Source organism: Mollisia scopiformis, assembly GCF_001500285.1.
Source record: "Mollisia scopiformis unplaced genomic scaffold LY89scaffold_4, whole genome shotgun sequence".
NCBI classification, from domain to species: domain Eukaryota; kingdom Fungi; phylum Ascomycota; class Leotiomycetes; order Helotiales; family Mollisiaceae; genus Mollisia; species Mollisia scopiformis.
The window spans coordinates 1670340-1694859 of NW_017263584.1; the positions used below are offsets into that span (position 1 = coordinate 1670340).

Consider the following 24520-nt stretch of genomic DNA (forward strand, 5'->3'; position numbering starts at 1 on the left):
AACATCTCAAAGAAAGTCGCAACTTGGGAATCATAGAATGAAACGAGCATTCGGACCCAGATTCTCGAAATGATAAATTGCCAGACGCGAAAAGTAATTTCACTCACGATATAACACATCACAGCAATCTTTCCTGCGCTTCAAGATGCCATTCCATTTCATGCCAACCATTCAACTCTAGAACGCCTGTTGCAAGTCAACTTTTGGGTATCCGGCCAAGCAAGCAGATGAGTTAATGCCAGTCTGTTTTCCTTCGCCTCAATATATCATCTCCAGTCACGTTATCTTCTCAACTCGCTGTCTTCTCTTCTTCATCAGGCCAAACTTTGATCGGGCAACCAGAACACAACCTCCTTATCCGCTGTAGCAAACATATTATACCTCGGATTAAAAGCCATCAACGCTGTATCGCCAGCGTAATCCAGCTCATGAGCAGGGACCACAGATCTCGAAGTCTCAGTCGAACCACCCAATGTCTCCCACACAAGCACGTTCCGTTGTCTTGTTCCACTGAGCACATATCTTCCATCAGGACTGAAGCAGCAATCACCCGTACTCGGAAACAGATAATCGCTAGACATGGGATCCATGTTCTCGGGATTATGTTCACCAGGGCCAAGTCGACGAACGCTGCCTCGATCCTTGCGTAGAGAGGCCTTGACGTGGCCATCGAAAGCGTCGAGCAGGAAGTGAGAATTGCCTGTAGTGCCGAGAAGAAGATGTTTACCATCATTACTGAATTCGAGCTTATTCCATCCACGGCTCATACCCTCGCCCATCTCTCCTGAATACGGCAACATGTCGAAACTTGCGAAAGGAGCTTTGTCGAAGTTTCTGAAGTCATAGAGAACGATGGCTGCTGCGGTAGGAGAAGCTACGGCGAAGACATAACCAGAGGGGTCCCAGGCTGTGAGATAGGCGCCATGGAGGTCGAGTCGCCCGGCTACGTTCTTTGTGGCGGAGTCCCAGATCCGGAGGGTGTTGTCGTAGGAGCAGGACAGGAAGGTGTCTTGGCCTGGGTGAAGAGCCAGACACGTGACGGCTTCCGTATGGCCTTCGAAGTAGCGGAGGTAAGAGTTATCATGGGTCGAGAGGTAACGGATTGTGTCTATAAAAATATCAACCACTATATTCTACAGGACTGAAACAGGAGAAGGGACAAGTACTGTTTAGCTTGGTACTCGAATGAATAATACATCCAGTCGCGTGACCAAAAATCGCCTTCGCCACACCGTACTTGTGGCTGAGGCATGTTTTGTGTTGTTTGCCCTCTTTGACGTTGTATATTTGCATACTACTGTCACTTTCAGAGGTCAAAAGCAAGCCACCTTCATCGTCGAAGTCAAGAGAGAGGATGGTGGTGGGTGCTGTATTTCTTGATCCTGGAATGGGGGTATCACGGCGCCAATGCTGTCCAAAATCAGTGTGATCTGGGGTACAGTGATGGGTATTTATTTACCTTTGTAGGTCGGAATATGGGAATCATCTCTGAGAGCATGGCTGTAGCTTGGACTCCATTGGCTCTTCCTGTAATACCATTTCCCATGGGAGAATCGATTTGCATAGGTGTTGAAGACATAGCTGTAGATTTCCTCCACCTATCTTTTACAGTTTCGAAGTAAACCTAGATGTCTCAAGCGAGCAAGAACATGATGCTGTTGATAGTTTGCGCACACTCAGAAGAAGCTCTAAATCGCAACGCACCCAATATGGATTAGCTTCTCCTACACGTGATTCTCACTTGATCCCTGTAAAGGGTCTTGGCATCACTTCCGATCCTCGGGACAGCGGACCCTGGCCATCCCATGCAGCAGCGCAACTTAACGCAAGGCCCGAAGCTATGCTGGTAAGCAACACTCGAAAAATAATAACGGAAATTGGCAAAAGCTCTCTTCCCTATCTGAGGCGACACAGTCAGCCTTTGTAACCCTCGAAAGTCCACCACTACTTAAATCACTGGTTACTTCAGTGCGACGTAGCTGTCTCACAAGCTGGCTTCGCGATAACAGAAATTTCAAGGCCCTCTTAAGAGGGCTGAGGGGACTACAGCTTGGGCTGAGCAAAGATGTCTACGACTTTGGGGTGAGTTCTGGTTTTGTTGGGAGAGATCATAAGATTCGCTAACGAGAATAGGTCTTTCATAGCTGGTGGAATTGCTGCTTGCGGAGGTTCGTTCTAATCCTATTGCTGCTTCTTCCTTTCCTATGGGTTCTGGAGATGGGAACTGACAACCATCTGCCCTCATGTCTCGGCTTTCATACTAGCACGACTTGAAGCTCTGCACATCTCTTGGTATAATGCTAATAAACTAATGTGCAGCTGTAAGTGTAACCCATCCAGCAGAGACTGTAAAGATCCGGTACGATTCCATCCCACTATCCAGGAACAAGTTCCTACTAACAAGCTGAAAGCATGCAACTGCAAGGTGAACTCCAAGAAAAAGGACTACAACCACGACTGTACAGAGGAACATTACACGGTCTCACAACCATTGTCAAAAATGAGGGAATCGGAGGACTCTATCGAGGAATCGGAGCTGCGTATATATACCAGATGATCCTCAACGGCTGCAGATTAGGATTCTACGAACCGATACGGCAGACGCTCACAGGCGCCATATACACAGATGCAAAGACACAGAGCTTGGGCATAAATGTCTTTGCGGGAGCTACGTCGGGAATACTGGGAGCTGCTGCTGGAAGTCCTTTCTTCTTAGTGAAGACGAGGCTACAGAGTTTCTCTCCGTTCGCCCCAGTAGGGACACAGCATCAGTATAAGAATGCTGTGGATGGGATGCGACAAATCTACAAGGCTGAGGGAACGACTGGATTGTACAGAGGAGTGGGCGCTGCTATGGTGCGGACGGGATTTGGTAGCTCGGTTCAACTGCCAACATATTTCTTTGCGAAGCGGCGACTGGTGAGGCATCTTGGAATGGAGGAAGGACCCGCGCTACACTTGGCAAGCAGTACTGCCAGTGGTTTCGTGGTATGCTGTGTGATGCATCCTCCAGGTAAGCTCTCCTCAATTTTGACGTAGTACAAAGCTCACATAATCAGATACCATTATGTCTCGCATGTATAACCAAGATGGGAACCTTTACAAAGGTATATTTGACTGTCTGGCAAAGACAGTGAAGACCGAGGGTATCCTGGCTATTTACAAAGGATTCTTGCCTCATCTGGCAAGAATCTTGCCCCATACCATTCTGACTCTCAGCTTGGCGGAACAAACCAACAAGCTGATGCGAAAATTCGAGGACAAAGTCCTCCCAGCCTCGGTCAAGGACAATATCTGATCTAAAGCTAGATAATCCTGACTTATGAGCCGCTGATCTAACATCACCTGTATATATGCCATATTGCATGATGAGAGGAGTCCTGGAAGGCCGTGCAGAGCCTGGTATGCCGATTTGTGGCTGGTAAAAGTTACCCTTCAGCCGTTGATAGATCTGGAGCATCCATAACATAGAACACTATCTTGGTCGACTGCTCTTGCCACCCGTGATACCGAGTTTTGGTCTCCTCCCCATCCGTAGATGCCATCTGTTCCCTCTTCAACCGGGAGACCACATAGACCGCAATCCGTTGTTTCATCTGAAGGAAGTGACTGTAGCTTGCTTGATGTTCTGACAACATTTGCGACAATACTGGGGTAGTCTTTCTCAACCGACTCGAAGTATTGCGCCATAAGATCATCAATGGTAGTATCCTTAGATGAAGTAGATATGTTTGCAGATGATTCTTGAAGAATGATAAGATCCTCAAGAGAGGGCGTTGCTAGAGAAGAAAATGTCACGAGTTCTTTCTTGAGCAGATCTCGTAGAGGATAGTTGAATGCAATACCATATGGAGAGTTCCCGTCAGAGACTTGCCATGGTAGGGAGAAACCACGACCTTTAGCTGTTTCGGTGAGGGTCTTTTCTGCAAGCCGTGTGGTAGACTCTCCGAATAGCATGCCTTCACATTCATTCTTCTTGCCGACGTCCACTAGGAGTCGGTTCAGTAATGTTGTGAGAATGTCCGTCCTAGAGGTAGGCGATGGCATGGAACCAATCATCTTTTGTAGTCTCTCTGTCGCTGGCTTTACGGCATCCTCCTCGGAGAGATTTGGCAGATTCAGCGACTTCCAATCTATGCTTTCGAGGTTCAGAGCTTCTTCTAGACCAATACTGATATATGTATGCCTTGGAAATCGAGTTTTATACTTTTCCAGTAAAGTCTCGGAGCTCTTTCGGTCTTTCTCATCCACATATTGGTCGACATGAACGACAAAGAGTTCATACGCAGCTCGATTCATTCGGTCGAATTGTCCTTGCAGATGTCCGTCGAGGATATGTAAAAGAGATGTGGAGCATGGCCCAAAGGAAAGCGGAAGCAAGAGCTTTCTGGCAACAACTTTATGGGAACCTCTCATGCGATATGTTTCCATCCGCTTGATTGCTTTCGTTGTGACATACTGACAGAAGCATTTCCTGGACCAGAGTCAGTGCGACTTCTAAGTTGTGAAGACCAGAACTTACGAGCAAACTTTCTCGGATCGTATAAGCTGAGTTGCTGTCTCCACGTTGCATCTTTTGCAAATTATGTGTGTGCCATTCGATGCGACCGGAATGCCAGGATCTGCCATCATGTTGAGAGCAATTTGGGTTGTCCGTGAAGGAAAGTAAAATTTCTTGGTGACTCCAAAAAATTATGACGAGGCGGGAGAGCCTCGCAACCAAAGGGCGGGCTAACTACCCGACAGGCACTATTCTGATGACTGGAGATAAATTGCAGTACTGAAAGAAAATAAAATAAAATATGTATTCGACTAAAGTATATATTTCGTACTTCTCCTGAGATTTGATAGTATTTAAAAGTGTTTTGAGGTAATTTTACCAATACCTCATACAAAGGGATGTTTTGAGGTGTGTCTAGTTATGAGCGAGAGCCTCGTCTTGGCCTTACAGTAGCCCGCCCGTGCCGTAACGCCCTAGCTCATGCGTACGTTGCATCTATGGGTCTGGAGCTTTGAGCAAAACGAAACCATCACTTTCCCCTTGTCCCTTCAATCGAGGTCATATTGAAGTCCGCGGACCCGTCTTTGAATGGATGCATGAATCGCAACTGCTCTCCCATTACTCCCCGAACCTGCCGGTCCTGAGACAGCGAAGAACTAGGTATCAGCCTCGAGGCTACGAGCAAACATGAGGAGCTGGCTCCATGGCCTCCTCCTGTTGGGGCTGTCTGCTATGACAGCCAATGCGATGGAGATGAGAATGGTCCGTAAAACGTGTTTAGAATGAGGATGTTTCCTAACCTTACAAGCAGGACCAAACAAATGACAACAGACAAATATGCGCGGGCATGTATTCGAGGAACACATGGGGCGGAGCTGTCGAACCACATATATTGGTGAAGTTCATAAAAGAGACGGTCGAGGATGACTCGGATCCAATTGCTAGTATGGTCATTTTTGAATGGAAGGATTATGATCTTATTGGAGTTTTACCAACACCAGACTCTATGCAGGTATGATAGGAAAGTTTATGGCTATAACAAGATACTGATGATCAATACAGAAAGAATACATCTGCGACCCAGAAACCATTAACAACGAATACTGCAATGTCAATCAGACGGGAGAATTCATCCTGGCACCGAATGCGACAGACCTCTCAGTTAACCTGATATTTACACAAGCAGTCCACCTTAAAGACCCAGGTCTACCAATCAACTATGGAATCAAGAAGACGGGCTATTATTGTGTTGGGACAACAGCATATTCTCCTTCTGATGTGGAGTATACGGCGACTGTGGAGTTCCGAAACGCCTATGGAGAATTGCCAGCGGCTCAAATTGCCAAGCTTCCATTCTATGGAGGCATTACGATTGTTTATGCTGTTATTGGAGCGTAAGTCGTTGCCAATGCTTGCAAACAAACCTTACTGATGCATTTTAAGATTTTGGGCTTTCCTCTATGTCCAACATAGACATGATATCTGTAAGTATACACTCTAATTATCATGCTTGGCCAAAACATTAACAAGACCTTCAGTACCCGTGCAGAATTACATTACAGCAATCATTATATTCTTGATTGTCGAAATGCTGATGACCTGGGGTTTCTATGGTATGCCCTATTCTAACTCATGTCCGAGATGACACTGACAATTTTAGACTACATGAACCGCAATGGCTCTAATCTCGGCGCCAAGGTTCTGATGATTGTAGTTGCTATCCTCAACGCTGGACGAAACTCGTTCTCCTTCTTCCTCCTGCTCATCGTCTGCATGGGCTATGGTGTCGTCAAGCCTACCTTAGGCAAGACCATGATCTACGTCCGATGGCTCGCTGGAGCTCACTTCGTATTCGGCCTAATCTACTCCATTGCAAGCTTAACCGTGACCCCAGAAAATGCTGGTAAGTACCCACTCCCTATCCCCTCCATAACTACTTACTAATCTACCAAGGTCCCCTCGTCCTCTTCGTCATCCTCCCCCTAGCAGGAACCCTAACCGCCTTCTACGTCTGGACCCTCAACTCCCTAAACGCCACCATCAAAGACCTCCGCGAACGCAAACAGACCGTGAAAGAGAGCATGTACCGCTACCTCTGGTGGTCAATCCTCGCCTCCATCGCCGTAATATTCGGCTTCTTCTTCTTCAACTCCTTCACGTTCGCCTCAGCCTCCGATCCCAACTTCGTCCCCTTCCACTGGAAAACCCGCTGGTTCATCCTCGACGGTTGGCTGAACCTTGTGTATCTGGCCGATGTGGTGTTTATTGCGTATCTCTGGCGGCCGACGGCGAATAATAGGCGTTTTGCGATGAGTGATGAGCTGGCGCAGGATGATGAGGGGTTTGAGATTGCGGATTTTGGAGCGGATGATGATGAGGATGACGATGATTTGGAGAATGGGACGGCGAATAGGGGGCAGGAGGGTGCGAGGTATGATCCTCCTCCTGCGTCGAATACGGCTAAGGAGATCCCGAGAGAGAGTTTGGATGGGGAGACGATTTTTGCTGTGGGCGATGAGAATGATAGGTGGAGTGACGATGGAAGTGATGAGGAGAGAGGAAAGTTGGTAGGGAAGGCGGGTAAGGATACTTGAAGTCACGTTTTGAGTGCGGGTTTACGACTGTAACATTAGATGCGAGGGTTGGGATATAGAATTCTTCTATGATTAAGCATTACTCGGCATGGTATAGTCCTATCCCTCCTTCTTTGGGCGTAACTTTTCTTCCAAAACAATGGGCTCGGGATTGGTCTTCTGCACGGGATCGAAGAATTTGCGAAAGGACGGATCATTGATCACGTTGTTGGGATGAAACCAATGTTGCGGAGTCAGGTCGTCTGTCTCGATAGTCGGTCGAGGTGTAATGCTCGGAAGACCAGCAGCTGCACGTGCAATGCTGTCAAAGTTTGGCTGCGTATTTTTGGACATTCCTCCTAAGCTGAGGAATTCTGGTGACGGCTCTTTGTCTTTTTGTCCTTTCTTTCTTGCCGCGTCAATTACCGTGTCCTTGTCCAGTATCGATGCGGATTTCCCGATCCTGAATAACCACGAAATGCCCCGCTTCAGTTCTACATCCTTACTTCTGTGTTCGACGGTGATTAATTTGTCCTCTACCTCATATTTGGTCGTGGCTCCCCATCTCAGAATATTACAGTCCGCCAACCTTTGCAGCAGCCTAGTTGTAGATTCGTTGTCCCAGTGTGAGACAGCATGTACCATATTAATATCGAACTCTTCCGCCGCTATTGTGAAGAGAGTGCAAAGAGCCGTGAACATGACTCCTCTGTGCCGATGATCAGGGGAGAGTAAAAAGCTTAGCTTCGCATACTCTTTGTCACTCGTGACATGCCCAGATATAGGTCCCCGTGCTGGACTCAATGCACAATGACCTATGAGTTTGTCATCATGGCGGATTATCTGGAATGGGATGGACGCTGTAATCGGATTCAATTCGTCGAAGAGTGAGGCATGACGCTCTTTGGAATTGTTTAGACGAAGGATGAAGTTGGTGAAGTATATTGTATCCTCGAACCAAGAGTGGATGTTCTCCTTATTGTACCTGAATGCGAGTCAGTAAGACTTTACGTTCTCATCGCTCAACATGAAGTTTCAGCTTCAGCTTTTGGAAGGATATTCGATGAACGCAAGAGCCCATAGAGGAGAAGAAATGAAGTGCGGATAACTCACGGTTTCTTGATATTGATTGGTCCATTATTGAGGTAGAAACCCAGCAGTACTTGCATTGACCACGCATCACCCTCTCTTGGTGTCGTAAGCGTATATCCATCATAGCCTGGGACATTCAGCTTGACCGACTTTGCTGGCTGAGGTGCTGTAAGTCGTTAATACTCTGCTGTCTTGAATCATTGGGGAACATAACTCACGTGGAACATTAGGGGATAGCAACGGATGCTTTCCTTTCCAATCAGGATCTTCCTGGTGTTCCTTCTTGACCACATATGTCGGCAATCCTCCCTCTGATTCTGCTTCCATTGCTATCACGTTCCTAAGACGATCCAAGAAACAATGCCGGTTTAAAGAATGTTCAAAACTTCAAGTGATACTTCTGCCAAATGAACAATGTTGACTTTATGAATGAGCATGAGGGGAGGTATGGATCAGACGAGCTGTATACTTGAGACCAGAGACGAAAGGAAAGTGCTATATGAAATGTAACCTACCACTGTGGAAGGAGCAACCCGTGTGAGCAAATGTTCATGACAAGCACTTGCAGCATCGTAGATGGAAGGCCCGTTTCAAGCATCAAAAAGGTCGACACTAAACGACTTGAGCCCCAGAGTTCGTACACATCGGTATTTGCAAAACAGTCTAAGCACATGACCCCAGCAGCTATTCTTAATTTTGTTTATTGACTTTCTACTTCATACAGTTGAGTACCTTATGATAAACGCCTTGTTACAAACCTCTCTTCGCAGGTCCATCCTGTACTCCAAACACCAACCACAGACCGCGCGAAGGAGGATCAGGCCATGTGCTGATATCCTATCAAAGTACCTAAACAACAGATCCACATGCTAGAAACAAAATACAAGAAATGAATCAACTTTTGCTGAGAAAGGACTATTGAACTCCGACTGTTATCCGGCAGTTCAGGGCGTCATAATCATCAGAAAGCGTTGCTCGTGACCTTCGTGGTAGGTCTGCTGAAATAAACAGCAGGTCGAATCTATGAAGCACATTGCAACTCCGATGTAACTCTAGACAGAGGAAAGAAGAGAAGGATAAACTTAGAAAGCATCTTCGTCAGTCCAATTCGCTTCACTACCGGAAGCAATACGGACACCATCTGTTTCTGTGAAGCCTGCACGAGCATCATACGGAGGAATTCCTCGTTGCTTCTTGATGGGTTCGCTTTGAGGATAGTCTTCTGGGGTATAGCGTTTTCCGTGAGTGGCTCGAAGCTTTACATAATACGCCTCTGTTGCATCTCGTTCAGGCTCAGAATCATCTTCGATAGTTTGCCAGTTCTCTGAACCAGACACTGTCGTATGAGATGATGTGTTTGAGATTTGGCGACTTGGGGGCGCGTTCGGGTAAGAGTGCATGTCTCTCTCATTCGATCTCATGGAAGACTTCAGTTCATGGTATGATTGAGGGCGGCTGCGCTGAGAATGAGTCCCATCATAGAAATTATCTTCAGGAGAAACGTGACGAACACTGCCACTCGACGCAACGCTCTCTGATCGAAAATGGGTGATGGGAGTGGCCACTGGGGGCGGTACAAAGAGGTCACGCATCCTTGGTGGAGGTGCTCTGCTTGGTGGCGGTCCCATCTTGCCCCGAATGGTGGCCTCGTTCTGTGGACGGCGTTCAGGCGAATTACCACCATGATTGAGATTCGAAAGTGGAGCGCGGGCTGGAATACGAGACGGGGATTTGCCTGCAGGTTTGTCGACTGATGCTGGAAGAGCGTTTCGTCTCAAAGTGCCTGTTCCCATTGCTGTAGGTGTCTTTGCTCCAGTTCGTGGTGGTGGAGCCTTGACAACACTATTCGACCGAGCGGGTGGTGCAGACTTGGGAGCCTTGGTTGCAGTAGGCGGAGGTCCTGCTGGGGTCTTTGATCGAGGACCGGGAACAGGCTTCGCCTCAGAAGCTTCGAGTTCATCGAGGTACCTCTCGCCATGTACAAGGAATGGTCGACCGTATTCGTCCTCCCATGACTCTAAGACCTATCAAATGTTAGTGTCCGATGGATAGTCAAAGAAGCAACTGCTTTGATCTTACCTTTCTCAATTCGACTGCAACCTTCGGCAGATCCTTTGCAATTCGCTTTCTCATCTTCTCTTCCCTAAGCAATCGCGTCGGATCTCGCTTCTCACCCTTTTGACCACGACCCAGCAGTCTTGATGCATCTTGACTCGAGGCCTGCAAGTCGTCGCGATCCTTGACCAATGATCGGTGCTTGTCGATAAGAGCCAAAGTTGGTGCACGTTGTTCCTTGAGAGCCTCTAGTCGACCGATTTCCTGTTCATGCGCCTCAAGCAAAGCGTCACTGTAGACGTCGGAGAATGCAGGTGTAAACTCCAGCATTTCCTCCTCCGAGAAGTATAGACTGTCCCATAGCTCTTGCAGCTTGTAGCGCGCATCTTCAACGAACAAGTGGAGGTTTTGTCTCTTCAACTCATTCAGCCTAGACAGCTCATCCTCGAATTCGTTGATCTGTCGAACACCGCAACCTCGATTGCCATTCAAGAACTGCTTTCTCTCCCGCTCCTCAACGCCCAACTTCTCCCATAAAGCTTCGACGGTGCTCTTCAGATCCTTGAGGCGCTTTTCACGTGATTTCTTCTCGTCTGAAAGCTTGTCCCTCTTTGCACGCAGTCTAGCAACATCCTCTTCATGAAGTCCCAACTGCTCGGGTGCGTCTCTATAGTACTTGACAATAGTTCCATCGGTCTGTGCCTGTGGTGTGCCGAGTTCTGCCCATAGCTGGATAATGTTCTCTGACAATGCCTTCACGGTCGCGACTCGTCGGGTGTATTCCTCGTAGACTCGAGTAAACTCATCATCAAGAGCAGTTACATAAGTAGGTGATAGGTCGAATGTGGGTGGGATGCTGGCGTTCGGAGAGGTAGGTGGTAGAGAGATCTTAATGAAGGAAGGTTCCAGGTGAGAGGAGTATGACTCGAGAGCTTGAACGAGTTCTATCGGGAATTAGCCTACCAACGTTGCACATGAGAAACTGTACTTACTCTTGACTTGCTCGAATCGCTCCTTGTGCAGCTTAGCAATTTGAGAGTGCTTTTCCTTCAAGCCCTGCAAGCAACGTGCCAATGGGTAGGTGATCTTAAAATCCTCATCCTCTGCCTCGTACTCGTGCCGTGATTTCCTATCATCCAAGGATGCCTCCATTTGCCTAATTGTAGTAATGATACGTTGAGCCTCCTCGGTCATCTCATTCTTTTCAGTGGTGACTCGACGGACTTGGTTTTGTAAGGTTTCGGAAAGAGCAGCAAACAGCTTGTTCCAGTCAGCAATAGATACACGCATTGTTCCCCGAGTTCTGAAGTACCTCTGCTTCCCGCGTCTCCCGTTCATGGTTGGGAACGCCAATCTCGTCAAACAAGCCATGAAGTTGTCCAATGATCGTCGATACCTGCTGGGACAAATAGCTGGAATCCATTGCGAATGAGGTTGAAAAGACGCGTCGAGATGATAATGTCTCTCCAGTGACTTAAAGGTGTAGCGAATAAGGAAAAGCGGGCGAGGAAAGGCCAGTTTCGGATGTTTGTTGACTTTTGAGAATTTAGCAGTGATCTAGACGTGATCGCGACTGCGAAACCTCGGCGCAAACTATAAAGCTGCTCATCAACGGAATTGCATGCAGTGAGGGGCGCGTTGAATGTGATGATGGTGAACCTGTAAATTCATGCAGAGGACGCAAAACCCTGGAGAGCTTTGCACCGTTGTTGGCACAGTAACTGAAGTTGTATCGCTCGTGGTTCGTCAGCATTTCCAAGTGGGTCTGGCCTGATCGGCCTGGTTTCAGGTTTAGCGTGCCGGCCCCGCCACAAGGCTGCCAAAATCGAGACCTCAATAAATCCGGCTCTGACTTCAAGCTCAACTCTTGAATTTACATCCACCTCCAGATTACTCAACCAACGCCCATACGACGGCTCTCGTTGATCATGGACACTGCGTACAAGACTTGGGGTAAGTATCTACAGAACATACCTCCACTACAACCCCTTTCATGACCCCTCAAAGCTCACCTTATCGATAACAGAGCTCGACAACAATGTCACACTCGTGGACCCGCAAAGAGACGCCCTCTATACTTACGATACCGCCGAGCAAAAAGCCATAGGAGATGCCAAGCCATGGAGAAACGACCCTCATCACTTTAAGAATGTGCGAATATCTGCGGTGGCCCTGCTGAAGATGGTCATGCATGCGCGGTCTGGAGGCTCAATTGAGGTTATGGGCTTGATGCAAGGCAAGATTGCTGGAGACACATTTATTGTCACGGATGCATTCAGATTACCAGTCGAAGGCACGGAAACTAGAGTTAACGCCCAGGACGAAGCAAACGAATACATGGTCTCATACCTCCAAGCTTGCCGTGATCAGGGCAAGCTCGAGAACGCTGTTGGCTGGTATCATAGTCATCCAGGCTACGGCTGTTGGTTATCGGGTATCGATGTCAGCACGCAAGCTACCCAGCAGACTTTCTCCGATCCCTTCCTCGCAGTGGTCATCGATCCGGACCGTACTATTTCAGCCGGCAAAGTCGAAATCGGTGCCTTCAGAACCTACCCCGAGAACTACAAGCCGGCAGATTCTGGTTCTGGTGACGGATACCAGACTATCCCGCTCGCCAAGATTGAGGACTTTGGTGCACACAGCAGTCGATATTACTCGTTGGAGGTTTCTCATTACAAGAGCACTCTCGATACCCACCTGCTCGAGTTGTTGTGGAACAAGTACTGGGTCCAGACTCTGAGCCAGAGCCCACTGTTCACGAATCGTGAATACAGTAGCAAGCAAATGCTTGATCTGAGCTCCAAGATTAGACAGGTTGAAACGGGCATTCAACGTGCTAGCAAGGCCATGCAAGGTATGGGAGCAAGCAAAGCTATGGATCCGCAACTGGACAAGGTTGTGAAGGACAGCAACAAGATCGCAGGAGAGGAGGCAACTGGCTTGATGGCTGGTGAGGTCAAGGCAAAGCTGTTCAATGGCCTAGGAGAGACCGCGAAACCTGCTGCTACACCTGTCGAATCGTGAAGCTTTACACCAAGAATCTTGAAAGCTCTGGCGGCATTGCTTGGCGAAAATCTCATGCATAGGCGTTCTGGCAAAACACGTTGAGGGTGTGGGAAACTTGGAGCTTCTCAGCATTACTACTTAGATGAATTACGAAACACGCCATAGGTGATGGTAATGAATAAAAATGACATACAAGCCGAGATGAACCGCCTTTTCTTACTCTATCTTACAATCTTACAGTGTTCTATATGAAGCTATCATCGTCCAGATCGCTCCAGTCATCCAAATACACCTGCTGCTGTTTTACAGTCTCCTTTTCCTTACTCTCACTTTGCTCCATCCCATCCAGCTTAGCCATAATCGGCACCCCATCATTGCCCAACCCTCCCTTATCCCTCTCCTCAATCTCCCTCGCCCTCAAAACAACCTTCTCCGCCTTCTCCAACCTCCTAACCGTCTCCACCTTCCCCAAAATCCTCATAGTCTCCCCCCCATCCGGCCCCTGATTCCCCCCAAAGATAGCCCACCGCAGATACCCATGCACAAGCGTACTCCACGCTTTCTGCACCAACGGGCGCATCCTCTCATCCAACTTCCCCGTTTTGCTACTCGCTAAACTCATCGTCACGCCTCGATCTACGACGAAAGTCGACATGTTCTTGATAGATTGCCCGTTCCAATCCGCGTCGGGGATCAAGGATACGTTTTTGAATAGCGCGAGGGTTTCGGTGGAGACGGGGTAGTTGATGGATGGTGGTACTTTGTGCAATTTTAGGCTGGGGATCTTCTCGCGGAGTTTTTTGGCGGAGGGCCGCACGAAGAAATAGATGTTTCGGGCTATGAATTCCGTGGGTGTGGTGTAGTTTGGTGCATCAGCTAGAAGGATTGAGCGGACGTAGTTCTCTCTTGCTTCGCCTTGGGGAGTGGTGGTGTATAGGCTTAGGTCTTCGAAAGAAGAGCGGTGGTCGAGTAGCTTTACCATGGGCTGTACGGCAAGTTCTGTGAGTGAGTGGCGGGGATTCATGGGAAGTCGAGGTGGCATGCTGGCATAAAGGGCTGCATGTTTTCGTTGCAGAAACCATAGTTTCTCGAAACTGACGACGGAGTCGCCGCGGGTGTATTTCATGCTTGCATTCTCAATGAGCTGTTCCATGGTCATGACATCCTGCTTTTCGTTGTGTGACCAGCCAAGGAGGGCTACGAAGTTGTTGAGGGCTTCGGGAAATACGCCTTTGTCGCGCCAGGTGGAGATGTCGATGGCGCCGTGTCTTTTGCTGAGTTTGTTGCGGTCTTTGTCTAAGAGAAGGCCTACGTGTGCGAATGCTGGAGGCTCCCAGCCGAAGGCTTGGTACATGGCAAGATGCTTTGGGGTCGATGACATCCATTCCTAGGAAGACATGAGTATAAGGTTACTTGAAGAGGAGAACATTCTTACTGAACCACGGATGACATGTGTGATTTTCATGTGGTGATCATCAACGACATTGGCAAGATGGTAAGTCGGGAATCCATCTGACTTGAGAAGAATAGGGTCGTCAAAAGAGCCAAGGGCAGAACCTTGAACTCGACGCTTGGTAGTGAGGAAACTCGCTTGCCGAACCAAGCCATATACCAAGTCATTGAAGACTGGGTATAACTCCGGAACCTTTAACCTCACCACATGGGCTTCTCCTTTGGCAGCTCGATCATCTGACTCTGCTTTATGAATATGTGCACAAGCTCGGTCATAATCTACTGGTAGGCCTAATTTGCTTCTATAATTACCCAATTCATGAAGGCGTTCGGGTGTACAAAAGCATCGGTAGGCACTACCGTTTTGTAGGAGGAGCTCAGCATGCTCTCGATACAGTGCTGTTCTTGCAGACTTTCATAGGGTCAGCACTGTTAAACGACCTTTTTTTGAAACAGTATACTGACTTGCTTGTATGGGCCATGTGGCCCCCCTATTTTGGGCCCTGAACGTTGTTAGCAGAGGTATTCGGAAAGGAACAGAATATTAACCTTCATCCCATTCGATTCCAGCCCACTCCAGATCTTCAAATAGTCTTGTTTCAGCATCAGGAACTGTTCTTTTCTTTACTCTGATTAGTAGGTGGCTTTCGTCCCAGCGGCAAATTATAAGTCACCTGATCAGTATCTTCTATTCTCAGCAGAAATTGTCCCCCTGTAGCTTTAGCCACCAGATAATTAAACAAAGCCGTTCTCAATGATCCCAAGTGAAGATAGCCAGTAGGTGAAGGAGCAAATCGAGTTCTAGCTGGCTTGTTTTGCCGTAGTTGTTTGGCTGCCCGGGTTGCTTCTTTGATACCACGGCAGGAGTGGCAAATCCAGCCAGATGCAACCCTGCGTCTTGCTGTGGCCAACAGCAGCTGCATTTCTTCTACAGCTATCGATTCGTTTCGAGACACATTGTCTGTCTTTGAAATCTCTTCCTTGTCGCTTTCACCTGTCAACCTTCGCTTTCTGCAGTGGCACGGGCCACCATCGTACTAGAGTTATTTTGGCGCTATCTTTATGCATTGATTATTCCGATTTTGAATTTCAGCAACTCCACAATCCAACTGTCAGCGCAATTTTTTTGGCGGATTTCGATAGTAAATTACTGCGTCAAGGGATCTTTCTTAATACCACACACGCCCGGATTTTGCATTGAATTCCTTCAATCTTCTTCAAGACCTGCCAAGCCGAATCTCCACCATGGCGTCCAACGGTGCTACTGAGGAAATCGACCTCTATGGTAAGTTTGGTACAATTTTGTCACAGCATTTTCTAATTTCGTCTAGAAATCCTAGGAGTCTCCAAGTCGTCCTCGAAGAACGAGATTAAGAAGGCATATCACAAGGTTCGTCAATATCTCAGCCTGACAGACTGTGCTGACATAGCTCTAGGCAGCGTTACAACATCACCCCGACAAAGTCCCTGAAGACCAACGAGAAGAATCCGAGCACAAATTCAAGGAAGTTAGCAAAGCATACGAAATCCTCTTCGATGAAGAAAAGAGAGGTCTCTACGACACCCATGGCATGGCTGCCTTTGACCCAAGCAAAGGCGGACCAGGCATGGGTGGTGGGGTAGATCTGGATGATATTCTGGCGCAAATGTTTGGTATGGGAGGAGGTATGCCACCAGGATTTGGCGGAGCAGGAGGACCACAACGACCACGGAGAGGACGTGACGAAGAACAGACATACCAAGTCACTCTCGAAGATCTCTACAAAGGCAAAACCGTCAAGTTTGCAAGCACCAAAAATGTCATTTGCAGCCATTGCAAAGGCTCAGGAGGGAAGGAGAAGGCAAAGCCACAGACTTGCGAACGATGCAAGGGTAATGGTGTCACAGTGGGATTACGGTCGGTTGGCCCCGGAATGGTCACTCAGGAGCGTATGATCTGCGATACCTGCACTGGTACTGGCAAGATCTTCAAGGAGAAGGACAAGTGCAAGAAGTGTAAGGGGAAACGAACAACATCCGAAAAGAAGGTCCTTGAGATCTATATTCCAAGAGGTGGCCGAGAGGGTGAACGAATAGTCCTTGAGGGTGAAGCCGACCAAGTACCGGATCAGACGCCTGGAGACATTGTTTTCACACTTGTGGAGGAGGATCATGAGACATTCCAAAGAGCTGGAGACGACCTCTCGGCAGAGCTGAATATCACTCTTGTAGAAGCCCTGACAGGTTTTTCGAGAGTTGTCTTAAAGCATCTAGATGGACGTGGTATCCATATCGATCATCCCCAAGGCAAAGTATTAGAGCCTGGACAGGTGCTTAGGGTGGAGGGTGAGGGTATGCCGCTTAAAAAGAGTGACCAGAAGGGAGATCTCTTCTTGATCGTCAAGATTGATTTCCCGGAGAGCAATTGGACTGCGGATCCAGCTGTCTTTGAAAAATTGAAGGAGATCTTACCTAAGCCTGAGCCTCCGATTGAAGCTACCGAGGTAGACGAGGTAGAATACGACTCAGAAGCTGATATCGAAGATGTGAGTATCCACACCTCTCTCTAATGGGCTTTTACTGACATGAAATAGTTCGGCGCCAATTCAGGAGATCCTCGAGCCGGTGGTGGATGGGAGGATGAAGATGACGAGGAAGGAGGGCCCGCACAATGTGCACAACAGTAGAGGACATATTTTTCATGTGTTCATAGACAAATCACGTTCGTCACGCAGCGATTGAGTTATGGTTTTCATGCATGCATATAGACCGAAATATAGGTGGTCTTGGTATGCTTATGGGTAGAACTCAACTCTGGTTGAGGGGATTATCAAATGAAATAATACTCTACCTTCATCCTGCGTCCCAGTTTTGTCATTATATTATTGAATTACTCTGTGATCTTGTGCACCTCTCGAGATAGAAGGGAATGGATGTCCAACTGCCAACATTTATGCAGCAATTTTAACCCGGCACTTCCTTTGATGTAGATTGAACATTCCGATTTGACCGAAAATTCAGTGACGGCAATCAGACGCCCAATATTACCATTGGCAAAGCCTCCTTAGGTTTGGAATACATTTCATCATCATTGGCCTGTATATTTTAGCAGCCCAGATGCTCCCTACCAGCACGTGTACCAACTGTCTGGAAATGATAATACGATCTCGCAGTACTGAAGTTGAAGAATAAGTAGTATAAGTTGTGAAATATCTCTATGATGCAATCAGACTCTTGCCGTAGTATGCTCATGGAGCAAGAATTGTCTCAGTCCTCACCTGCCCAGGTGTCCTGTAGGTATCTAAACGTGAGGGCTGGAAACTTAGTCATATAGCGTGGTGGGCGGATCTCCTTATGATTGGCTAACTAGACGACAATATTTTCCACACAGAGATTTTGAGAATAGAAGTCGCGACGACCTCGAACTTTCAACACCAACGACAAACCCGACCAGAAACCGACGTCAAGGTATGTTGCGCACCTCTTGAAGATAATCGGAAGTAGATTGTCTTCTGGAATAAATGCTGACATGGCAGTCTAGATGGTTTCCGCAAAGAAGCACGTTCCGATTGTGAAGAAGCGTACGTCAATCCCCAGAACAATCAATCTCGAATTTCATGTGTGAGGGATCATGGAATGCGAAGAACGGGCTGTGTATATTGCGAAGTGTAGTTGGAAAGAGGGAAATGCTGCAAGATGGTTGTCTTTACTCGCCGGCTCGAATGTCAACGACGCAATTATCTCTCCACTGGTCCACAGCACATTGGCACAACCTTTGTCGAAGCCCAGCACGAATTTACTATACACCTTTATCGAGATTGAATTGAAACTACGAGTAAAGAAATCAACTTGGCACATTACCTGGCTCCTCCTACGATACATCACAGCCTGGATACTTCATTACCGCGAATCAAATGGAATCGATACTGACATTTTATCTACAGGCGTCAAGCGTTTCCACAGACATCAGAGTGTAGGCAATGCAACAAGTTAGAGTATATGTCGCGTTTGCTGACTTCTTAAAGGACACATACAAGTGCCTCGATGCGAGCTGGAGAAAGCCAAAGGGTATCGATAACAGAGTCCGAAGACGATTCAAGGGTCAAATGGTTATGCCATCGGTACGTGGGATCATTTGGGAGGTTCAATATGGCTCAAAGCATCCTCAGAGCCATTATGAACCTCTGCTCGAAGTTGGAATATGGACTGATGGATTTACAACAGATTGGATTTGGCTCGAACAGAAAGACTCGCCATATGATGCCCTCCGGCCACAAGGCTTTCCTCGTCAACAACGTCCGCGATGTCGACCTTCTCTTGATGCACAACAAAACTTTCGCTGCTGAGTGGGTACTTCTGACGAGGCTGGAGGAATATTTGGACTAATCTTTTCACAGGATTTCCCATGCCGTTTCGTCAAGAAAGAGAATCGAAATCATCACTCGCGCGAAGGAACTCGGTGTTAAGGTTACGAACCCCAAGGCCAGAATCACGACTGAGGTTTAAGGTGATGGTTTTTCATTTGGGAACTTGCATGGGGTACGGGATTGCTAGATCATGAGCGTGGGCATAAAAACGTAGCATATGCTCTACGATCAATGAACTTGCGCAAATTATTCTTGGCCCTCGCTTTCTTGTGATGTTGATGAGGAATTCGGGATCAAGGAGAGCTTCATTGTCCGTACGCGACCGAACGTCAATTGCATTAACTTCTCGAGACCTCATAGACTCTAGGAGAGTTGAGACACCGTAAGAAAGTATTGACGCACTGGTCTAAGTTGAAAGGACCCTGCAAAACGTTGTTCGAGCCAAAACCCCATTTTCGTTCAGATATCACCAGTATCTTGTTCCTCAAGCCACCCCAGTAGCACTTTCAGTCCTACTTTCGTCCTCATAGCTTGGGGTCTGTTTGTATTCGCCGTAAGCCATCGCTTTGCAATCAAGATCCTGAAGGCTGCCTTTTCATAACAGTTCTCTGGAATTGATATTTACCCTGTCTCGAGCTCGATTCTGTTAAGTGTCTGCTGGTGTTGTCATTTTTCCTCCGAACTTGCCTTGAACCTTTAAGATCCTATGCTCTTAGCTTGCTGTACCTACATTTGCTATCGATAATATCTACGTCCTGATGCCGCTAGTCCTAGAATGGCCAGTTCGGCCACAGCCCTGGATAGATTCAATTAAGCAAAATCTTGCCATCGCCAATTCGAAGCTGACTCACGTAAGTAACTCCCACTTTAAGATAAATCAAATTCAAAACTAACAGATTAATAGCAGCCGCCGGGCCGTGGCTCAACCGCCCTTGTACTCCCGGAGACGGGAAGGGGGTATCCCCAATAGAAGAGATAGTCTCCCAAACCGCTAAAAAGCAAAACTCTCTCCGAGGGTGGTGTTCTGGGCAAAGTGTCGCACTACCCAGTTTGTTTTTGCCATTTAGAGTTATGGATGTCTGTTTCTTTTTTGCTTTGAAGGTTCTTGAAATTTTTTTGCGCTTGTTTTCCTCATTATGTGCCCTTTACCGAGTCCTGTTTGATAGAGCAGTACGTAGCAATACTGTAATGGTTCAATTTTTGTATATTTTTACATCGAACGCATTTCAGATATGTGCGCAGTTTCTTCTCTCTCTCAGTGGACCTCATGCAAGACTTTACTGCTGATAAGTTCAAGGTCAAGGTCAAGGTCAATTCCGAACGCTCTGTGCCGAGATTCATGGATGAAGATGAGCCAGAGAAGAATCTCATTCAACCGCTGTAAACGACCTGTATCAATAACAGCTAGGATTAATCTGCTGCACTTCCTAAAAAGAATGTAAGTCAGTGTATTTGATAAAGCCATGCCATCCAGGCTGTCGTGTTCTCACGATGAGGTTTCCTGCCATCGCAGCTTCTCGCTTAAAACGGGAGATTTAAGGGGGACCATCCAGATCGGGATGGCTTCAGTCCAAATGCTCGGTACCACCAGAGCTTTGTTTTGGTTTAGACTGGGAGAGAGAGTCATCGCACACAAACTCGAGATTTTGATTATTTGTCCTTTCTTCTGTTACTTTCATTCTTCGATTTTTCACTGTCAACTGAATTCTACACAACAAATTCTACAGTTCAAGCCAAATCTCGTAAAGATAACCACACAACACCCAACAACCACCAAAAAACATCAATCTCACGGACCTTCTGAATTCTCTCTGCCAACACAACTTTCACAATGGCACCAAATCTCTTCCTCGCTGCCAAGAAGGTGGCCACGCCCTGGACTTGGTACAATTCGAAGAAGTCGAAAACAAACAACCCTCGAAAACTATATTTCTCTCACGAGCCTGTTCCTGGAGTTTACGCTATGACACCGGATGAAAAGCGATACCTGGCCGCTCTCAAACCCAGCGGGAAAAAAGACGAGGACCATATCTTCAGAGAGCTTACCTCGAAGGAAGATATTCGGCTTAAGTCCACAGAAAGACTCAAAGAGTTGGCAGGTATTTCTTCTCTTTATGGTCGTCTTGTTGGACTAATACCCGGCCAGAAAGGGGATTCACGGACCAGATTCAACGAAGATGGGTCCATAAACCTCCTTCAGCTGGCCGGTCCATATTCGGCTGTCGACTACCAAAGCAGCGAGGAAACCCTCGAATGCAATCATAACAGCTTTCGCACTCAGAATTCCTCGGCTAGCAGTATCCTCTCTTCCACCCACGCAGTCAGATCACTTGACTTCGACACAAACAACAACATCACCAGACACCATGAAATCTCACCAATCGTCAATCAAAGCCGGAATCAAAGCTGTTCATCCCAAAGAACAGTCAGCACCATGTCTTCAACTCGAGAAGTCCACTCCGTGGCATATATACTAAAAAACGACGGGGTCCTTCCTCACCAAAACTCACCATTCGGACGAAAGAGTAGGAATGAGAGTTCCCACTCGCTCACAAACTTCGGCTTTCATAAACATAAATACGCCATTCAAGGGATCGAAAAAGTCGACCTCAACGGCTACAAATTCCTCCGACAACCGCTCCGGATCGAATACTGCCAAATCACCAAACGATGGATGTTCAGCTCCGAAATCCGCACTCGAAAAGTCATCGTCCCGATGTGCAGAGATTTGAACTGTATGGCAAAAGATATGAGTCTTTGCGGAAAGACTGTCGACATGGAGCTCTTTTGCCTTGATGATGCGGAAAGCTGGGTCGTCATTGGCAAGGGAGGCCGAGGGCATCTTTCGAGAAGATGGGAAAAGCACTTGGGCGAGAATGGAAGGTTGTATTGTGTGGATGAGAAGACGGAGTGTATGAGGAGACAGACTGTTGAGGAGGTGAAAGCTAGCCGCTTGAGGCTAGAGAGAGAGAAGGGAAAGTTTGGATTCTTCGAAGAGGATGCGAGTTACATGGCCGTTGTCAGATACTTGGAGAAGGAATGAATGACCGGCGAGGGATCAAGGACTTAATGCAGTCTGAAGAGGCTGTCATACTCTGGATCGAAGACAGACTTTCGCTTGCAAGCGACAATCCAGCCTCAGACCGCATCAGAAAACGACAAATTTCTCCGACAAACGGCAAAAGACTGGCACCAAATGATTCGGAGGGCTCTTGCGGTGGACGAGGGTCAATGTGAAAGGAATGAACATAAAGTCAGCACTCCTGTGGTAAAGAGAGTGTTTTCGGGCTAATGCAAGGTCTCAGGCTAGAAATTCAGAAAGGCTTTTGCTAAGATTTGGAAAACAGGGAGCAAAAGCTAGAATGGGAGAATACCTTTTGTCCTGAACTGCAAGTCATACAAGCAGCAGGTTTTAACGGTGCTCCTAGTTAGACAGTAATTTGTGGATGAACATTTTCCATCAAGGAAATGTTCATGCGGAAGAGCAAGAGTGGAATGAAGCAGGAGAGCACACCACAATGACAGTTGAGAGATCAACCATACGAAATACAATGAAAGGAAAACAACAATGATTTGTGACAATATGTTATGATTGAGACTCCTCGTGACATACCAATTACCTACCTGCACTATGTATCTTTCTGGGTCGAGAAGCAGTTGCCGAATGGCCTGAACTATGTATCATTCACGACAACTTACACAATATGGCTCTATGATTCAAACTCATGACGTGGCCCTGTTATATGAAATGCAGCATGAAGTTGATAGGCGCAGTGCTTCAGAAGTATTTCGATATCCACCGTTTGAAGACCCTTGGAGGTTATGCATAAAGTAGGGATAAAATTAGCATCGGGACTAAATGACAGCGGTTGCCGATCAATCGTGGCGTACATCCCTGCGCCGACATCCTCGTATTTCGAGAACACACAAAATACCTGACGCCCCTCACACGACATTTGCTCACATTTGCAAGACATTCTCGAGTCTCGCAGCGACAAACAATCGCTATTGTCTCAAACAATAGCTACAATAATCAAAAGAAGGAGCAAGGCTGGAGCGAGGCTGGGCAACAAACTTCACAAGTCAGAGAACACTCACCGACAAGTACCTTCAAGGTCTCCTGACCACATCACACATACACGATGTCAACAACCGCAACTATCACAATGTCGCATGCGACGGACCATACATCCTGTCCAAATTGTGGAGTTGGTTTGCCAGTTCACTCAGAGATTGCAGCGGAAGCGCAGCGACAGATCGAAGATCTACAAGCACAAGTTCGACTGTTGACTCAAAAGGCTACGGCAGCAGGTTTGTATTCAATCTTTCTTCACCAAGTTCTTTTTGCTAAACCGTTGCAGTCGACAAGTGGGCAGACTACGAAGACGAAATTCAACAGCTAAAGGCACAAGCACAGGCCCGGAATTCGAATGAAGCTGCAAGACAAGAAGAAGAGAGAGCAGGCAGCCCAAGCAGATTTTCCTACCTCCCGGTACAGAACCGACTATCGTCCTTCCTCAATTCTCGCAAATCAACTCCGAACTTGAAATCCCCGCCTCCGCCGCCCACACCTTCAGCAACTGATCTCGCAGCTGCTCTGACGAGAGAACAGGCTTTGAGGGCATCTGCGGAAACCAAGTTGGACAACGCGAGTAATGAACTGGAAGAGCTGAGCGCACAGTTGTTTGAGCAAGCTAATGAGATGGTGGCTACGGAGAGAAAGGCTAGAGCGAAGTTGGAGGAACGTGTGGAAGTCCTTGAGCGGAGAGATGGGGAGAAGAGAAAGAGGCTGGAGAGGTTGGAGGGCGCGGTTGCAAGGATCGAAAGGGTTAGGGGCTTGCTTGCGCCGGGGAGGTAGATGTACCAAGAAACGATACGATGGCCGTTGCGGGAAAATGGTCAGAAAGGGTTTAAGGTTATATGTTAGGATGCGGACCAGCCGGAGGATATCGAGAAAACGAGAAATGACCCTGGAAGAGCTTCATGGGGTACGACGCAAGATCAAGACCCTCGTGTCATCCTCACATCGAACATCTTTTCGACACAATCTACCAATCTCACCGCCATTAGAGTTACCGACCCTTCCGCCATCAGAAATAGAACTCGAATCCTGGTTTCTGGATCTTTACCACGACTTTCTGATCGAGCCAACCCCATACCTGGTATGCGGCTTACTATGCTACTTCGGCTTCATACTCCTATTGTCGAATTATTACGAGGCCATGTGGCGACTTCTTTGCTTTCTTTTCTACTTCTTGCCGTGGGATCACGGAGATGGTTGGGATTATCTACTCTTTTAATGCAGTGTTTTTCAGCAGAGCGAGGGACTTTCATGCATTATTGTAAGAGTATACGGAGCCTTGGGCAGGGCATAGACATGGAGTTTGCAAGGGTGTTTAGAGATGATACCCGGAATTTGCGAGAAAGTGCCGATAGCGTTCAGTTAGCGAGTAGAACAGCAAAGTATGGTCTTTCAATATATTCCTTCTATT

The 24520-nt window shown here is 47.4% G+C and overlaps 12 protein-coding genes across 12 annotated transcripts; 7 read left to right on the forward strand and 5 right to left on the reverse strand.

Annotated features, from left to right (window-relative positions):
- Positions 1 to 57: 57 nt before the first annotated feature.
- LY89DRAFT_638343 (WD repeat-containing protein-like protein) lies at positions 58 to 1667 on the reverse strand. The gene is made up of 3 exons (XM_018211569.1): positions 1460 to 1667; positions 1167 to 1410; positions 58 to 1108 (listed from the first exon to the last, which is right to left on the reverse strand). Exons 1-3 carry the CDS (start codon positions 1577 to 1579, stop codon positions 315 to 317), a joined length of 1158 nt encoding a protein of 385 aa, XP_018076487.1. The 5' UTR covers positions 1580 to 1667; the 3' UTR covers positions 58 to 314.
- Positions 1668 to 1824: 157 nt separating this feature from the next.
- On the forward strand, positions 1825 to 3484 carry LY89DRAFT_681451 (mitochondrial oxaloacetate transport protein-like protein). Its single transcript, XM_018214299.1, has 5 exons — positions 1825 to 2082; positions 2134 to 2168; positions 2320 to 2359; positions 2412 to 3013; positions 3060 to 3484. Exons 1-5 carry the CDS (start codon positions 2066 to 2068, stop codon positions 3296 to 3298), a joined length of 933 nt encoding a protein of 310 aa, XP_018076488.1. The 5' UTR covers positions 1825 to 2065; the 3' UTR covers positions 3299 to 3484.
- Positions 3429 to 4629, reverse strand: LY89DRAFT_576519 (uncharacterized protein; the record flags this gene model as incomplete). The annotated part of the gene is made up of 3 exons (XM_018208841.1): positions 3429 to 3596; positions 3634 to 4474; positions 4523 to 4629. 3 exons carry the CDS (start codon positions 4627 to 4629, stop codon positions 3429 to 3431), a joined length of 1116 nt encoding a protein of 371 aa, XP_018076489.1.
- Positions 4630 to 5188: 559 nt separating this feature from the next.
- On the forward strand, positions 5189 to 7095 carry LY89DRAFT_694501 (integral membrane protein-like protein; the record flags this gene model as incomplete). Its single annotated transcript, XM_018216709.1, has 7 exons — positions 5189 to 5263; positions 5310 to 5513; positions 5564 to 5895; positions 5945 to 5985; positions 6040 to 6114; positions 6162 to 6404; positions 6455 to 7095. 7 exons carry the CDS (start codon positions 5189 to 5191, stop codon positions 7093 to 7095), a joined length of 1611 nt encoding a protein of 536 aa, XP_018076490.1.
- Positions 7096 to 7194: 99 nt separating this feature from the next.
- Positions 7195 to 8493, reverse strand: LY89DRAFT_729603 (uncharacterized protein; the record flags this gene model as incomplete). The annotated part of the gene is made up of 3 exons (XM_018219393.1): positions 7195 to 8059; positions 8188 to 8332; positions 8385 to 8493. 3 exons carry the CDS (start codon positions 8491 to 8493, stop codon positions 7195 to 7197), a joined length of 1119 nt encoding a protein of 372 aa, XP_018076491.1.
- A 362-nt stretch (positions 8494 to 8855) lies between these two features.
- On the reverse strand, positions 8856 to 11848 carry LY89DRAFT_704811 (uncharacterized protein). The gene is made up of 4 exons (XM_018217403.1): positions 11534 to 11848; positions 11214 to 11481; positions 10246 to 11165; positions 8856 to 10190 (listed from the first exon to the last, which is right to left on the reverse strand). Exons 1-4 carry the CDS (start codon positions 11642 to 11644, stop codon positions 9249 to 9251), a joined length of 2241 nt encoding a protein of 746 aa, XP_018076492.1. The 5' UTR covers positions 11645 to 11848; the 3' UTR covers positions 8856 to 9248.
- A 213-nt stretch (positions 11849 to 12061) lies between these two features.
- On the forward strand, positions 12062 to 13444 carry LY89DRAFT_638356 (Mov34-domain-containing protein). Its single transcript, XM_018211570.1, has 2 exons — positions 12062 to 12174; positions 12248 to 13444. Exons 1-2 carry the CDS (start codon positions 12150 to 12152, stop codon positions 13246 to 13248), a joined length of 1026 nt encoding a protein of 341 aa, XP_018076493.1. The 5' UTR covers positions 12062 to 12149; the 3' UTR covers positions 13249 to 13444.
- On the reverse strand, positions 13362 to 15648 carry LY89DRAFT_394895 (glutamyl-tRNA synthetase). Its single transcript, XM_018207222.1, has 5 exons — positions 15357 to 15648; positions 15232 to 15304; positions 15148 to 15185; positions 14666 to 15094; positions 13362 to 14617 (listed from the first exon to the last, which is right to left on the reverse strand). The coding sequence occupies exons 1-5, from the start codon at positions 15603 to 15605 to the stop codon at positions 13475 to 13477; spliced, it is 1932 nt and encodes a 643-aa protein (XP_018076494.1). The 5' UTR covers positions 15606 to 15648; the 3' UTR covers positions 13362 to 13474.
- LY89DRAFT_638358 (DnaJ-domain-containing protein) lies at positions 15634 to 17524 on the forward strand. The gene is made up of 4 exons (XM_018211571.1): positions 15634 to 15967; positions 16014 to 16072; positions 16119 to 17207; positions 17256 to 17524. Exons 1-4 carry the CDS (start codon positions 15928 to 15930, stop codon positions 17346 to 17348), a joined length of 1281 nt encoding a protein of 426 aa, XP_018076495.1. The 5' UTR covers positions 15634 to 15927; the 3' UTR covers positions 17349 to 17524.
- A 582-nt stretch (positions 17525 to 18106) lies between these two features.
- LY89DRAFT_681458 (60S ribosomal protein L32) lies at positions 18107 to 19225 on the forward strand. Its single transcript, XM_018214300.1, has 6 exons — positions 18107 to 18129; positions 18203 to 18242; positions 18606 to 18634; positions 18687 to 18782; positions 18886 to 19007; positions 19059 to 19225. Exons 2-6 carry the CDS (start codon positions 18203 to 18205, stop codon positions 19165 to 19167), a joined length of 396 nt encoding a protein of 131 aa, XP_018076496.1. The 5' UTR covers positions 18107 to 18129; the 3' UTR covers positions 19168 to 19225.
- A 2060-nt stretch (positions 19226 to 21285) lies between these two features.
- LY89DRAFT_681460 (uncharacterized protein) lies at positions 21286 to 22467 on the forward strand. The gene has a single exon (XM_018214301.1). It carries the CDS (start codon positions 21463 to 21465, stop codon positions 22069 to 22071), a length of 609 nt encoding a protein of 202 aa, XP_018076497.1. The 5' UTR covers positions 21286 to 21462; the 3' UTR covers positions 22072 to 22467.
- Positions 22468 to 23260: 793 nt separating this feature from the next.
- On the forward strand, positions 23261 to 23856 carry LY89DRAFT_554996 (uncharacterized protein; the record flags this gene model as incomplete). Its single annotated transcript, XM_018208354.1, has 2 exons — positions 23261 to 23339; positions 23390 to 23856. Coding segments are annotated over 2 exons (546 nt in total), but the record flags the coding sequence as incomplete, so codon positions are not given.
- Between the last annotated feature and the right edge of the window lie 664 nt (positions 23857 to 24520).